Source organism: Nanorana parkeri, unplaced genomic scaffold (genome assembly GCF_000935625.1).
Source record: "Nanorana parkeri isolate BGI_ZX_2015 unplaced genomic scaffold, ASM93562v1 scaffold225, whole genome shotgun sequence".
Taxonomy (NCBI): Eukaryota; Metazoa; Chordata; class Amphibia; order Anura; family Dicroglossidae; genus Nanorana; species Nanorana parkeri.
The window spans coordinates 945,576-962,389 of NW_017306493.1; the positions used below are offsets into that span (position 1 = coordinate 945,576).

At 42.9% G+C, this 16,814-nt stretch overlaps 1 protein-coding gene across 1 annotated transcript; it reads right to left on the minus strand.

Annotated features, from left to right (window-relative positions):
- Positions 1-5,524: 5,524 nt before the first annotated feature.
- LRP10 (LDL receptor related protein 10) lies at positions 5,525-15,287 on the minus strand. The gene is made up of 4 exons (XM_018556103.1): positions 15,269-15,287; positions 12,409-13,534; positions 10,943-11,072; positions 5,525-6,431 (listed from the first exon to the last, which is right to left on the minus strand). The coding sequence occupies exons 1-4, from the start codon at positions 15,285-15,287 to the stop codon at positions 5,871-5,873; spliced, it is 1,836 nt and encodes a 611-aa protein (XP_018411605.1). The 3' UTR covers positions 5,525-5,870.
- Between the last annotated feature and the right edge of the window lie 1,527 nt (positions 15,288-16,814).

A 16,814-nucleotide genomic window follows, 5' to 3' on the forward strand; every position in this document is an offset into this window, starting at 1 on the left:
GAAAAAGTGTAACAGATTCCTCCATCTACGCTAAGCTGTGTGGATGGAGGAATCTCCCGCTGGGCCAAGCTTCAGTATCTTCCTAGTCGGCCCCACTGGCTCTCAAAACACCTGAACAATGCCTGCATACAGATTGTTGAGGTACTTTGACAGCCAGCGGGGCAGACTAGCAAAATACTGAAGCTTGGCCCAGTGGAAGATTCCTTCATACACACAGTTTAGCGTATTGTGGGCTGTGCTAAGCTGGAGTGCCTTGCGGTCCAATTCAAAATCAATGGCACTGCAGTAAAGCGCATGTTTCACCCCACATTATCACAATGCATTGGTTTGAGTTAGCTCTTAATGTACTTGTGTGCTACTGTAAAAATAATTTATAGCATTTTTTTTTTTTACATACAATTAACGTACTGTAAGTACCCGGATCTGTCTTGATATCAGCCCTTGTAAAGCGGAACTCAAATATGGGAGAGGACAGAGCAGTAGCCAGCCTGCACATGTACTCACATCGGCAGAGAGCACAGTTAATGATGTATCAGTGTGTTGCTGTTTCGTTGTTCTGTCAATAGGCTGCAGGTGGGGAGATGACACCACTATATTCCTTAACTCTGACCGTCATGTGTGGCAGGAGGTGTATAAATCAAAGTGGCAAGGCAGGATTATAAATGTGTATTACAGCTTTAACTTTGGACACAATTTTGTACAGGCTGATATAGAACATATGAAGAAGAGCTCACAAAGTGTTTTAGCACTATAAAGATTTATTCATTTTTTTTACATAATCACAGAAAATAAATAAATTTAGATAGCCCTGCATACAATCCCACACCAATCATGAATGCATTCTTTGCCAGCCAGAACATCAGTTTTAAAAGTGGTTTGCATGTTGGCTATACGAGAACACAGCAATGCATATCTGCAGTTCCTGTGTGAAAGATCCATTCGCAGAAAGGAAGCTGTATTGATTTGGTGCGAATCACGTTGAGTCTGGTCCACGGAAGAAAAGGAATACTTCACTTATTTGTAGAAAAATATATGTTTAATCTGTTTCCACGTAAAGAACCTTGAGAAGACCTGCTCAAAATATCTCCTTTTTGGAGCGATAAGGTGTGGAAATTAAAACAGAAATTTCAACAATTTGATTGTCGGCAGACTGTGTTCCTGGAAAATGAAAGCAGTAGCGTGTGAAGGATTTCACCAGAAAAAGGATACAGGATACTAAACTGACACTGGGGACAAAAGTTGATTTGCATATTTCAGGATCTACTCAGGTTTGTCACATATTTACTTTCAATGTGTTGCACACTGTCAGGGTATTTCTATATAAAATTACAAAAACTGATGAACTATGACTTGTGCAGAAAACTAAATCAAACTTTTCTGTACACTGTAAAACAAGGGTCCAGAAGGATGTGCTGGACAGGTAAATTAATCAACCAAAATAGCCTATTGTGTACAAAACTAAGCAATGAACAAACAATTCCCTTGAGGAACCAGCTATTGTACTAACCAACTAAATTCAAAGAGATAAACATTGCAAATGAAGTCTAAGATTTGAGTAACCATGGAATCACAATTGACAATGCTGAAAGACCTCTAAGACTTCAAGGTCAGTAAACAAAAGAAATGAAACAAGAAAGACCCGGATTAAGGATATCTTTGCCCCATATGAAAAACCAACCAAGAAACATAAAAACTCCAAGACAGCTAATTCGCCCGATTGTTTCAAGATTGATATCACCCATGATTATTGTCTAAGGTTGAGTAAGTTATCAAACACATCCAAGGCTTACTCAACTGAGTGCAGACGATATGAGTGAATCATACCAATCAACTCCCATTTCTGAACCGATCAATTGGAAGAAAGTAAATAGTGGTTGGGGAGTCGCCAATATGAACAATGCTCTCAAACCATATAAAATACCATGAGAGACTTCCAGAAAAGGACGGAGAGGGAAGGAAGAGTCTGGAGAAAACTTCCTGGATATAAAAAAAGGACTGTCACTGATTGACCAATCGCTAAAGACTTAACTGCCTAAAACAAGCCATCATCTCATCCAATAAGACTCTGAACATTTTCTTTTGAAGGATTGGTGAGATATTGATCATATATGAAGAATTAACTTTCTTTATTCCAAAATTATAGCGATTACATTATTAGTTTGTTTTACAATTCTAATTAACAGTGTGCAGGGTGAATTCTTGTGATCATTTTTAATATCTTTCTCTATTTTATTCCTGAGATTGTATTGAGTATGGTTAAATTGGGTACAGATTTGTATGTAACTCGTTGTCATTGTAGGTATACTAGCCTGATTTGCTTGCCGTCCCTATTATACTAGTAAACCTATTATCTTCAGAAATCGTTAGGATCACCAGGGAATATTTACTTTGAGAGACGTTTCTTTCTTTCCTATGGCCACGGAGAATAAGAAACAATCTTAAAAGGTGTCTAGTTATTTTATTTTTTTTCTGATAATTTATTTACATTTATTTCATTGATTGTGTGTTTGACCTGTAATCACCAGTAATTTATGTTTTGTACAGAAATATATGATTATACTCGTATATTAATACATTATTTTGATTTATTAGTGTAATTGGGAGATATTTATATATTGTGGTAAGAAATCACCATAAGCTCAAAGAACTCAGGGAAGTGGTTTGGGGTGTATTATCAAGTGTCTGAACTGAATTCATACTGTTGTTACGTTATTTATTATTTGCCGTAATCGGCTGGAGGCACTGTCTATTAAATCTAAGTATAATTCAGACACCACCCTATTATTAATATTTTACCAAGATTTGATACCACTCAATCACAACAACACATCTTTACTGGTTTCAACATCCATCCATAATTGTATAGATCTGGGGGATTTTTTAAGGCAAAGACAGTGTAAAACAGATGTCTATCCAGTACAGATGTTAACTTAATCATCAGCAGATTTACAACAATACTAAATAACAGGAACCTGTGAAGATAGCGCAATAGGCCTTTTGCTGCAAACTTTTTTCCAATGTTAAGGCTGTATTCACAACTATTCATATCCGCGTCACTACGCTTTTCTTCAAGTGTGTTGACCTACATTTTACAGGCCTTGTAGGTTTTTAGAAAATTTGTTGGGAGAGTCGGATTTGTTTCCTGCAGATACATCATTGTTGTGGACTTTTGAGGGATGTGCTTCCTAGATTTCTGCGATGGCTCAGGAATATGTCCCCACTGCTTGTCAGCCAAGGTTTCCCAAGTTCCGCCACTGGAGAACTGACAAAGCACCCACAATACGCGAATGGTTTGTTCAGGTAGGCCACGTATATGAAATGGAAGAGCTCTACCATTCCACCGCGAGATACCAGGGTTGCACCCACCGAAAGGTCGTGACCACAGGAACAGTTCCTCACCAACTACACATGACACAAAGACCTACTACATTTCGGTTCCTCGAAAACACCCTGAAAACTACTCAGCAGATCAGGACAACCGATAATGGACAGCAACGGAACGTGACGATACTATGGCAGACACTTCTCTCCCCTATACCCCGCTGTGTTCCCCACTCAAATCGACCCTTAAAGTGATTCATACCTCAAATGTATGTTAGGTAAAGGTTTGCATTTGCACCCGCTTTGGGGTTGATGACGTGTATATGTATCTTCTGTTGAATCCTTGTAAAAACTCAATAAAACTTATTTGAAACAAAAAAGGTTTCCCAAGTTCTACTGTGTCCCTGTAAAAGCCATGGGAGGGGAGGTATGTGGGGGTTACGAACCTCCCTGATGAGTGTCTTACTGTAGCAGAAAGGCTGCAGCCTTCGTGCTTGATATGTGGTTGACCACCTGGCTGGTATCCGGGGGAAGAGCGCGTTACCGCGGAATAGCAAGTTGCCTTGTGCTTACCCACAACGCATTAAAATGCACAATACATGTGTTTTCATGTGCTTCTGTACACTTGTATTGCACTGAAAGTGAATACAAAGGCATTACAAAACTGACATGTCTCATTTTCACAAATGCACAGATGTGAACAGGCCAATTGGTTTAAATGTGTTTTAATTACATATTCATTCGATTGCGCTCTGACACACGTGTTAAAGCGTGAAGGTGTGAACTGGGCCTAAAGGTGGAGGCTCCAGGGCTCTCACCCTGAAATTTGCTTCATCAGCTACTGGGTCACTCACCTAGAATAAATACGTAGGACAGATGATTGGACCTTTCACACTTCACTGGTGGCATGCTTGTTCCAGGTCAGTGATTTACTAGATGAAGAAAGAATTAGGGCGAGAGCCTCAGAGCTTCCAACTTTAAAAACAAGCAATGACAGCTCTCTTTTTAATGCCCAAACAGGTTCACTTTCATGTTCACCCCTTATGCCAGTTTTCATGCATATCTGCCGTGCATTACGATATCAGTCACCGTTTGTGCACCTGTTTTATACTTCAATCTGACTTACAGGACCTGCAAGCTTTACACCAGTGCAATTTAAAGTAATATTAAACTCTCAAACTTGTTTTCAATAATGAACCCAGATCAGACAAATATACATTGCCCAGCAAAGCATTGCTTTACAATCATCATGTTTATGAACAGCTGCTTCCAACTCTCCTAGCTCAGCTACCCTGAACTTCTTGTCCAGTACAAGATCACAAAAGGACAGAGCAGACTCAAGCAACTGTTCACCTACTAGCTTGGAGAAGGGAGGAGAGGGGGCCCGGGAGTAACTGGATTTGTTGTGTCTGTGGAGACGCACATAGTTTACTAGCACACACAGAAGGGTGGCTCCATAGCTCTCTGCTTGAGAAAGGAGTCACTCTAAAACAAGATATCAGGACCAGTGCTCTGAGGACCAGCTGATTCTGCAGGAAACTAACTTTTATACATCAGGGAGCAGCATTCATAGTAAGTGATTTCATCAGAATTTGGAATAGCTTTGATTTTAATAATGACTAACGTCTAATTACTAGAGGGTTCCCCACAGAAGCTGTGAGCTTCACTTGATCTTAGTTAAAAGAGAACCTGGAAGAATTGTCTCAAGCACTGCACAACTTCATGCAGCTGTTCTGCATTGTCTCCTGTTAGGAGTTATAAATCCCCCACGCTACCTTTCTATTTTTACACCAAAGGCTTTATGCCCTCTCAGGCATTCAGTCACACTCAGCTTCTCACTGCTGCTGGATATGGCAGAGCTCTGCTCTGTTAATAAGTTAGCACTGCATTCTAAAACTCCTTTAAAAAGGTGTACAGGTTATCTGTACACTGCTGATGTGAGGACATGTGAACCCTACCTGCATCCGGAACGCAGTATATCACCTGCCTCCCCACCTGCTAAAACTACGGTTATTGAACCCTATGTGCAAGCTCCTTCGATGTACACGGTAAACCCAGTAAATACAGCATGAGGGTTCAATGTATACTAAAAGCTGCAGAGGAAAAGTTCTGTATCCTATCTGGAAGCAGTTATATGTAGGCAGAGCATACATCCCTAAATCATCAGAGAACCCCTATGCTTAAACACGTTCCATCACTGGAGAAACCTGCATTCGTTGCCGAGGTCTGGGAGACATGGACAGTGAAACAATATATTGGTCAGCTGTTCAGTCTTTGATATAGATGTACATCCACCACCTGAGACCACTCTTTGACATCACTTCATCATCACAACTCAATTTTTTTCCCCTACCATTGTCTGTTCTGGCATTTTCCCTTCATTTGTGTGGCTGTCATGAATCAAGTATCTCAAGGGAAGGTGAGGATGAGAGGTTGGGAAATATCCGCTGAGCACTGTAAGTTAGGAGTGTTGTTATTAGCATGGGCTGAATTAAAAAGCCCTCCACTTTGTGCAAAAGGTTTAAGGAGAGAATAGAGCAGAAGCTGTGTTAACATAAAATCAAGCTGACATCTGAGTCGCTGTCAAAGCCCTCTGCAAGTGGCAATAACAGCATTTCATCCTCTTCTTCAGGCCTGTCAATCTCCACACCACAATCACCAAGCCCCTCAGCTCTTTCTGCACCCAAGTGTTCCACTTCACTTAGCGGGTGTAAAATTCTTTCCCTGACCACCTGCACCATTCCCATCATCAGTCCACCCCTATCCTCAGTGGGATACATTGGTGAAGGAGAAATAGCAGGCTCAGTCTGGGAGACAGAAAAATCAGGGGGATCTAAAGGAGTCTTCACAGGAAGCAGTGGCGCTGAAGGAGGATCGCTGCCCTCTGTCACTAGCTGTGATGAGCCTGTACTCTGATTCTGATGGGTCTCAGTCTGTGTCCCTTGTGTACGAGGAGGAAGGAGCCCCCAACGCCTGAGTCGACGGAGCAGCCGTCTTACAGGACGTGGTGGGCGTCTCCGGGTTGGCAGGTCATTCGGGGCTCCAGCAGGGTGTGGCTGAGTCTGCTGTAAAAACTGCATTAGGCTTCGGAGATTTCCCATGAATGAGCCCTATGGTAAAGGAAATGGAAATCAGTGATCACATACAAATAGCATAGCATAGTGACATTGTGACATTATACCTCAGTGCAGAGCCTTCAAGGCAAAGGGGATAAGTGACGGGTTTTTTCATACATACTATGACCCACTTGTTTTGGAATCTGGCCACCTTTTCTTGCTCAAAGTCATACATGCCCCTTTCTATTTCCTATGACCCTTCATCGCCTCATTTTCTCAAGGTTCTAACCTAAGAAGGAGCTATAAAAATGTGCGTTTTCATTTGTTACATATAAATTAGATATTCCCTAATGCAATTTGAGCTTGGATAAGGTGTTCATTATTTTATCTAGATTACAAAATGGGGACAGGCTCCTCTTACCTATTGGTAAAGGAGAACTATGGGGTTAAGGCTTTTCCCCATAGTTCTCCTTAGGGTAACGGGAGGACACAAACTAGCGCCCTTCCGTCACCCTAGGCTCAGTATACCGCGAGCTGTAGCTCGCGGTATACTGAGACGCCGCAGTATACCGCGAGCAGCTGCTCGCCGTATACCGAGACGCCGCAGCTGAAGGGGATCCCGACAATTATGCCGGGATCCGCCCAGCTGCGTGACTGACAGCTGGCTCTGCCTATCTAAAGGCAGAGCCAGCTGTACCCGCCCCCTCCCCCGTCCGTTCCGCCAGTCAGCGCTGGCGGATCGGAGCGGGGAGGGGGGAATCCAGCCCCTCCCCTGTCACGGCAGAGAGCCGTGACAGGATCGAGAGGTGAGCGAACGCCGGTATGTGTTCGCTCACCTCCCGATCTACTGAGCCGACCTGTGACAGTCTCATGGTCACAGGTCGGCTAGAACTATGAGGTGAGTGAAAATCACTCACCTCATAGTTCTCCTTTAAGCTCTATTAACGTTCATAACTATGAAAATAAAAAAATGGCAGGGACCTTATTTTTCAGACTGTCTTCATAAAATACTCCAGCTCTTCTTTCTGGTAGGTTTTTCCTATCAGTATCGCTTACAAATTGCAGTATCAGCACCTGTCTCTCCGACAGACAGCTATTTTGGTAAAATGAAAAAACCTTATTCTGACCTTATGTAACACCTAACGTGTGTAAAAATGTAGCTGAACACACGTCAAGCCTTGCAGCCTTGGCCCTTTTACCCGATAGAATATTCTACCGGTAAGCGTACATTCCCAGCTGCCACTAGAGGGAGCACAAGGCTTCTTCCTAATGACAGGTACAATGTGTTCTGGGAATCAGGCTTTTTTACTGCAGGTTTAATTGCCAGTCATTAAAGTGATTGGTAGTGTCAGTGTGTGACTCTCTCCGAGAATGACTGTGTGTGTGTGTGTGTGTGTGTGTGTGTGTGTGTGTGTGTGTGTGTGTGTGCACGCTTCTTTCTTTTATTCCTCCTCTTTGTGTGCATTTCTATTCTAAAACCTTCCTGAAGGTGTCTATGCATTTCTACAGCCTCCATAGTGAGTGATTTCTCAGAGTCCCATCCCCCGGTTTCCTGTCCCATCACACATACTACCCACTCAACGCTCTCTCCCACTACTTCCAAAGCTGCACAATCTGGCCAGCTTACCCTTCATACCCAAATCAAGAAGTGGCAAAGAGCTCACTAATAAGCCTTAATATTCTGAACAGATCCAGAAAATAAATTTATATAAACACAGCATTGCAATAGATGCTGTAGGACAGGGGTCTCAAACTCAATTCACTTGGGGGCCACTCGACAAATTTGTTTCTCACATGGGGGCCGCTCGTCAAATTTCAGACTTTAAAATAAAATGTAACTATTTCCGGTTTGGTACTACGGACCCTAATATACATACTATATCAGTGGTTCTCAACCTTTTTAGGGCCGGGACCCATTGGTAACATTTGCCAAGCTGGGGTGACCCCCAATGCAGCGCTGGACTCCAGAATTAGTAAGGCGCTAGACTTAGGACTAAAAATAGAAGCACACTCACAAGAATACAAGCCCTCCCCAGCCCCATGCTTGCCTGCTCTGTCTCCATGCAGCCTTCTCAGGCCCAGCACTGCTAAGATGCCCGCCTCCTGCAGAGCTTACATTGAATGGGAGGCAGGAGGACAGCAACGGCTGTGAATAGAAAAGCCCTGCTGTACACACTCCCCGGCCACTAGATGTCGCTGCAGCGGCCAGGGAGTGTGTATAGCGGCACTTTTATATTCACAGCCTCTGCTGTCCTCCCGCTGACTGACACTGCTGCGCTAGGAGGAGGCTGAGGGGCCTCTCACCTAGCGCAGCAGAAGTGGATGCTGCGACCCCCTCAACAGTGAGTTGCGACCCACTTTTGGGCCGCGACCCACAGGTTGAGTACCGCTGCACTATATGCTAATGCTATGTGATAATTATTACATGCGGCTAGAAAACACTCTCCCTGGAAGCACAATCGTTGCACACAATCCCAGAGCCCCCTCTGCTGCTTACCTTGTTGCAGGGAGGAGGCTGTGAGCCACGATCGATCCCTGGTGATCTAATGGTGGATAGGTAAGGTCTGCTGCAGACCTTACTAATTAATCCTTTCGGCCAGCGTTCAACGAAGACCCCGGCCGAAAGTATCCGAGTGCCGCCACAGAAGCAGCTAAGCGGTCTGCATCTGACAGAGATGCAGGCCGTGTAGCTTCTCCCGCAAGTCTCGTGACAGAGTACCGGACTTGTGAGCGGGCTGCGGGCCACATTTGGCCCGCGGGTCGGTACTTTGAGACCACTGCTTTAGGATCTGCTGTGTCAATAGAATTATGATTCCAGGTTGAATAAAACAAGAAACTGTCTTGCTAGAACAATGTCTGATCCATGGTAGCCCGAGACAGTTTCCAGATCATTTTCTCCCGTTTAAACCATCTACGTTGTTAAACACCACAGAACATTGAGCAACAAGAGTTTATCTAAGCTGCTGCTGCATATTGTTGTAACACATTTGGATTTTGTCCAGCCTCAAAGTGAAATGATTTCACAACAGCCTTTGTTACCTTTATACAGTGACACTTCACTAAGAGCCAGCGTCATAGCTTAGAAACCTCACTATCAGTCTTCCTGAGACTAGGGAATTATCACTCACTGGCTTCTAGTCAAGTCACAAGACTGAACACATCCCTGCTATGATTAAATGGTCAACACCCAGTTCATGTATTATTGTATAACCACATGGGCTCTAAGTCTTTCTATCTGGATTCCATTAACTGGAATGGTTCCCCAGGTGTAGCATGAATTCAATATTGTGTACATTCACATTCTACACATTTTATAATGAGGCCTGCAATAAAAGCACTGATCCCACCTGTAAAGACCATTGAGAACAAGGACATGGCTACTGAAACACATCAATGGTAATGTGTAGGCTCCTAAAGAGTCCATTAAAGTACACCTGCACGAGAGAAACAAGAAGATGGCCATTGCCAACCTTGTTCTGAAAATGCTAGCTACCTGGCTGTCTCTGGCGTCAGACCTAGAACATGCAGCAGGTGCAGCAACAGCTCCTGATTTGTATCCTTGTTTTAGGTCAGTGATGAGTCAGCATGGATGCCATGAAGATAGCATTTTTAAAGGAAAACAGCAATGGCAGTCTAAGGGTATCTTTATTACACCTTTCCTTCAAAGTGACACTAAATTCAGGAGTTAAATCTTAAAAATGCATTCAGGTACCTTAACTATTAACAATACTGGACCTTATTTATGTATCACTCAGCTGTAGATCCTCATATCATGTCTGAATTGGTGCTGACACTGTCCTTCCTTCTGGAGGGAGGCCACTTTTGTTCCTCATGGTCCATGTGTGTGTATTGTAAAGAAGCCACCACTCCAAGCTCTCTCCTGTGATGGACTACAATCTCATGTTTAGTTTACTAATTATTGTATCTACTGTATTGAGATTGTAGTCCATCACAGGAGTGAGCTTGGAGCGGTGACTACTTTACAACACACACAGGGACCATGGGGAACAAAAGTAGTCACCCTCCAGAAGCAAGTGCAGTGTCAGCATGAATTCAGAGGTGATTTGAGGATCTACAGCTGAGTGATCCACAAATAAGGTACAGTATTGTTAACAGTTAAGGTACCTGAATGCATTTTTAAGATTTAACTCCTGACATTGGTGTCACTTTAAATGCAATGTGTCATCCAACTGAATACCCTCCTGGTAGAGCCTGCTATAGCCTGAGTCACAAGCTGTGTGCCGATTCTTAGGCAACAAGGTACCTATCGTGGAACTTGACAAGGCTTGTACTACTAGAAAAGCCTCCAGCACGCTACCAGAGCACAGACTTCTTAGTGGTTGTACTTCTTTTTGGCTTACCCATTGCTGCACAGACTGCACCAAGCATTTAGACAATCCTTTAGAATATTGTTCAGTACATCGATAAACATGAGCAAAAGTCACACCAAAAATGACTGACTAACAAAAGTGAAGTGAAAAACATTTTAAAAAAACAGCTTATAATATAAACAAAACACTAAAGAGTGAATGTAGCCAGATGGCAGCCACATTGTGGACACTCACATCATTTGGGCTCTCAGTTGGGAAGTCCTCTACAGGTGGGATGGCTCCTTGAGCAATCAGTTGCCCATAGGATGGAGGAGCTTGCTGCTGGATCAACTCTGCATCTATCCGAGAGAGAGGAGCAAAGATGCTGAAGAAAAAGAAACTTGGTTAGATAAGTTGATGGTTCCCAGTTTTACATTGATTTCTCTTAAAGTTAACCTACCATTAAAATTGAAACTTCACATAAAGTAATAGGGCACACACCAGCATTACCAAAACATTATTTCAAAAAGTGCCCCTTCCTTACTAGGAATAAAGAAACAATATATCTGCTCCTCTTGTAACATAAGGCCCAGGCAGCATAGAATAGATTACATGGTCTCTGGCTACTAGAAAAATTGTGGCCCTTTCACATTGTCAGGGACTGCAAAGTATGTTTTTCAATTAGATGCACCCTGTGTGGCAGACTTCATGTTAGACTGGAAGATCAGCAAGACACAAGGAAGCACAGCTTGCATATGTGATTAGCAAACATGGCCTGTCTCACAGAAACATATAGTTAAAAATAAGGATGCATTGATACGGATACTGGTGTCAGTAGCGATACTGATCATTTGGGCGAGTACCCAAACCAGCTCATAAATGCATACACGCAATAGGTTGGACTTGATGGTCTTTATTCAACCTCAAATACTATGTAACTATGGAGTACCCGTACTTGCCCAAATGCTCCGATACTTACCCCTTACTTATACCAAAACTTCATGTCAGAGGGAGATTCCCTCTGACCGGCAGTGCCACGAGGGAGCATGGAGCCGGCTTCCCGGCCAATCAGGAGGCCAGGCGCCAGGTTATGACCTGCCTCCTTGATTGACTAGGAAGCCAGCTTCACGCTGCTTAGCAACACTGCGAGACAGTATGGCTTCCGGACCAATCAGGAAGTCGGCGGCATGTCATGACCCGCCTCCTGGCTTTTTGATTGGCTAGGAAGCTGGCTTTATTGCTGCCTAGCGACACTGCGAAGCAACCTGGCTTCCGAACCAACCAGGAAGCTGGGCGGCATGTCATGGCATGTCCCGCCTTCCCAATAGGCACCATAAAGCCAGCTTCCGGGCCAATCGACACTGCGAGGCAGCCTGGCTTCCTGACTGGTCAGGAAGCCAGGCTGATTTTCAGTGTTGCGAGGGAGTATAAAGCCGGTGTGCTTTCAATAAAGTACTAGCTTCCTGATTAGCCGGGCCCACACTACCTCGGGATGCCAGGATCAGTATTTGGTATCGGTGAGTACGGAAAAAAAAAAAAAAAATATTGGTACTCGAGGCTGAAATCCCTAGTTACAAACTATACACAGAATTAACGTTTTTAGAACACTACCATGCACCAGTTAGATTTTTTTTTTTATATCACGCTGAACTCTTTCATATGCATGTCTAAACATAATCGGTGAAAAATACAGTTAAATTGTAAATCCCCATCTTTCTCACCTATATTCCCGTGCTCGCGAAGTATAGAGTCGGCATGTACATCCAAGAGCTACCACTAGTAATGTGGCACAGATCAAGCTCCCAATCACGGCTGCAGCAATCACTTTCCTTGGAAGTGTGTACCCACAGTTTTTTTCATCGCTACCATCCCGACAGTCAGCTTGGCCATCGCATACCCAAGCTTCATAAACACAGCGCTCTATGTCACAATGGAAGCCTCCAGGCTGACATCCATGGCAGCCTCTTTCATCTGTTCCATCTTGGCAAGATGTCTGGTAGTTACACCTTTCAGAAAGGGGATAACAAGCCCGGCTCATAGCACAGGGATAGTGACCTTCAGCACAGCCACTACAATAAGCTTCATCTCTGCCATTGGCACAGTCCCAAACTCCATCGCAACGCTGTGAATCTGAAAAACATCCTCCTCCTATTTCCATTCCATCCTCCCACAAAAGACCTGGACTGGAGCCACATGGCTGGTCCCAAGGGAGGCAGTAGCCATGCACACGGTAAGTGGCATTAAATCCAAGAATAAAAGAGGAAGACCATGAGCTGCGAACACCATAGCCAGGAATGCGAGAACGAGAAGGAGATGAACCCATCTGGTCGAAGAAACGTGAACCTGGCTCATGAACTAAAGTGCTGGGAAACCTAGATCTGCGGTTAGTTGTTATAGGAGAGTCAATATTAGGGATACGAGTAAGGCTTGGGTTGTACTGATAAATAACCAAGACTCTTCCACCAGAAGACTCCACGGTGACAGATTTCCCATTACTGTGTCTGTCTAAGGCACGGAGAAGGAGTGGTAATTCCCCAACACTATTCTCATAGACTACAATGGTATCTAGCTCAGACAGATTGAGGGCAGAGAACTGCAGGACAAGACCTCGGCTATCTTCAGAATCAATCAACCAACGACAATATAAAGGCGTTGCAAAGGATGGGGCAAATGGATTTCCAAGAGGAGAGAAGACTCCATAGAAGTCTTTTAAGGTAAAGTTGCAGTTTGAGGAGCATGCTAACTCATCTGATTGATCCTCACAGTCAAAGGAACCATCGCAGAAAGTATGTAGTGGAAGACACTCAGAGTTACACTGAAAGAAGCCTGGGTAGCAGGTGGATGATTCTGACAAAGCAAAAGAAAAAAAAGAAGAGATAAATAAGTATAATTTTATTTTATCCTTTCTAATACCACAAAATGTATGTATGCAACATTGTACATGAAGGAAATCACATTTCAGAAGTTATACACTTACTAAGTTACAGAAGATCAACTGCACAAATGGGTTGAATTAACAAAACAGTGAAAAGACCTAGAGACAAAGTCCATATTATACTGGTCTGACATCAGTATAGTTTAATAGGTTATTATAGGTTACATCACTTTGTACGCAAGAAGCTCAAGGTAAAGAAAAAAAAACTGCCTTAAGCACTGAAAATATACAAGGCTAGGGTAAACTAACTTAGGGCCACAAGCAAGCACACACATACACACACAGAGGAAAAAAAAAATCATGATGCATAAACTAGGTGTCTTGGGCCAGGTTTGATGACATCATAGGTCCTCTTTGCCCTCTTCTTGCTCTGGCTTCAGCGGTGCATAGAGCAGGGCCATGTAATGGCATTTCTCCTGTGAGATCAGGGTGGGGGTTATCTTGGGTTGACAGGAAATTGGCTGAATATTGCAGAAAGTTAAAAAACTTGGAAGACAAATATTGCTGCGTCAGAGATCTAGTGAGTTTGCAGGGGACATTGCCAGAGATCAGGTGAGTATAGAAGCCAGAGCTGCTTTTCTATTGCCAGGAGCTGTCAGAGACTGGTAAAAGTAAATGTTTGCCCAAGCTGGAGCGTTAATGAGGCCAGGGCACATATGATCTTTGGCACTCTATACCCGCACTGTAGGCTTTAATTCGGCCCCTGCCTGAGCTAATATACAATCCAGTACCAGAACCTCTCTACCTAATGGTCTATTCAGGCTCTGTTAAATGCACATGAATACACGTGACTATTAACTTGTATTTACTTATTAATGCATAAATTGTAGCTCCAGTCCAAATTATCTTTTTGTTTTTGACATGGTAGTGAAGGGTTAAAAGCTGTCAGATGTCCCCTTCCCCACTTCCTGTTACAGAGACAATATGGAGTGTTCAAGCAAAACTAAACCAAAGCTTTTTTTCCCCCCTCATTTTGAATTGAGATCGGGAGGGTTATTAGGGCTCATTCACAAGCACATAGAGGGTCATACACCTTCAAGAAGGGGAATATTTCTGCAGCCAGGAGTCACAGGCGTTTGCTTACAGCCATGACATCTGTCAGCCTGGCATTAGAGAAGTTATATGCGTACAGGGGTGGATGAGCGGCCCCGGACACAAACAGTTTACCAGTCAAATGTATCAGTTCCTGTATAGGTATGAGAAAGATCATCTAATATGACTTGGTTTGTGGCTTCAGCCTGATAACACATTCATATCATTATATTAAGCCCTATTATTTGACAGACAGCAAAACCACCTTTAACATTCCAGGCAAATGTGATCACTAAAAGGTGGGGCACAAAAGCATAATTAGTTCACAGTGTTTATTGCCTATTTTTAAAACTAGATGCAATGATGAATAGGTAAAACATTTCGGAGCTTTTCAGATGAAGACATTTACTATAAACCTGACATTGAGAGAAATATTTAGGCTGCCATTGCTGATCAACCTCTGAAAATACTAGTTGATTAACCTCAATATTTTCTGACTCACTAACCCTAAGCAAGTATGCAGATCAGAAAAAAATCCTTAGAAGAGTCCTTAATTGCAAACTTGTTCGGGGCAAGGGACATACACATTTGATAGGAGGGAGCGGGAAACTTACCCGGAGGACCACAATCCATTTCAGTAACTTGGTGTATATGATAAAGGATCTGAGGGGGCAATATATGGACTGTGACTAAAGTGTTTGACAGCGTTACTTGTATATGATCACCCCAACTTAGTGAGGACTGCAGAGGTGTATACTGGAATAAGGACTGAGCACCAGCAACATCTATTTATTATATAGAGACAAACTTATAGCTGGTGGAAAGGCTAGTTTATGCAAGTCTGTTCACCCTAAAAGCATGGGGAGATTCTGATACCTGTAGAAAATACTATTCACACCACCACTGTGTAATTGTTTTTTGCAGATTTGGGGAATTTAAACTTACCGTAAACTGAATCTCCATTTACAAATACCAGATGTCCTAAAGGGGAAGCAAGAAAAGGGACAAGTCAGTTAAAAACTTTATTGGGTTATTATACTCCTCAGGATACAATTCCAAATATTATCTCACCAAACAGAAAGCCTGACAACAATATGCAATTACTCTTACCCCTGGGATCAGTAATAGGGTAAGAAAACAGACATATGGTAATGTAACAAAACTATACCTGTACTATAGACACGCTCATTTACAAGAATATGCATACATCACATTTTGGGGCAGTTAGCATGCAGCACATTTACTTGGACGCATCAACTTCATGTAGCAATTTTGTGAACCACATTGTGATAGTTAGATGGGGGTATAATTTCAGGAAATACACAAATGTTGATGTCATTCCCATTGCTACTGCACCATGGATGAGTCCAGACCTATTCCTTTGTTCAGGACAATGAGAGCATACAGTCTTAGCACTACAAAGCAAAGTCCTCATATTCATCACCACCCCCATGTCACAAATCTGGAGTGAAAAGAAAGTAAACAGAAAAGGTGACATCAACAACCTTCTGGTGAGATTCCAGGCAATGTACCCTAAATCTTGCGAGAAGATGCTACTGCACTGTGCTGGAATATCATTTTGCGAGCTTAGGAGTACCCAGCAACCATACAGGAAGGATTGTGGTGTTACCCTTGCTCAGGTGCCCTGACCAGCAGCCAGGGCTAAAGTGTTTCTATTTACTAACTTTTCCTCACAGATTTTTTTTTTTTTTTTACTTTACTGAAGTGTTTTGGCATGAGGGAGGGCTGAAAAAACGAAGCCAGCCTTGCTTTCTTGTGCAAGTTAACAGAAGATGGTTCTGAAATAATACAAAGACTGAACAATAGCTGCAAAATGAAATATTTAAATAACACAATATATTCCAGTATGCAGCCCATACAGTGGACACCACTCATCAAACAGTTGTTAAGAACTGGAGTAATTTCACCACAGCCACCAGTCAATTCAAACATTCAGAACAGGGCTGATGTTGACTGGTTTAGCAGAAGCTACTCTTGTTCTTATCAATAATGCCCTGTATATGTATGTTTTACATAGAACTAGGATAAGTACCTGAACTTGTCCTTATATCAGCTTCATGCAATTCACATTAGCATTATGTAGAAGAAAGGCCAGCACTGAGAGGCACCCAGGACTCTATTGCTTTGTACTGCAATTCT

Coding starts and splice junctions, on each gene's coding strand:
- LRP10 (XM_018556103.1), bottom strand. Junction 11,073..12,408: donor TCGCGAGCACGGGAATATAG/GTGAGAAAGATG, acceptor CTTTTTCTTCAG/CATCTTTGCTCCTCTCTCTC. Junction 6,432..10,942: donor CAACTGAGAGCCCAAATGAT/GTGAGTGTCCAC, acceptor CCTTTACCATAG/GGCTCATTCATGGGAAATCT.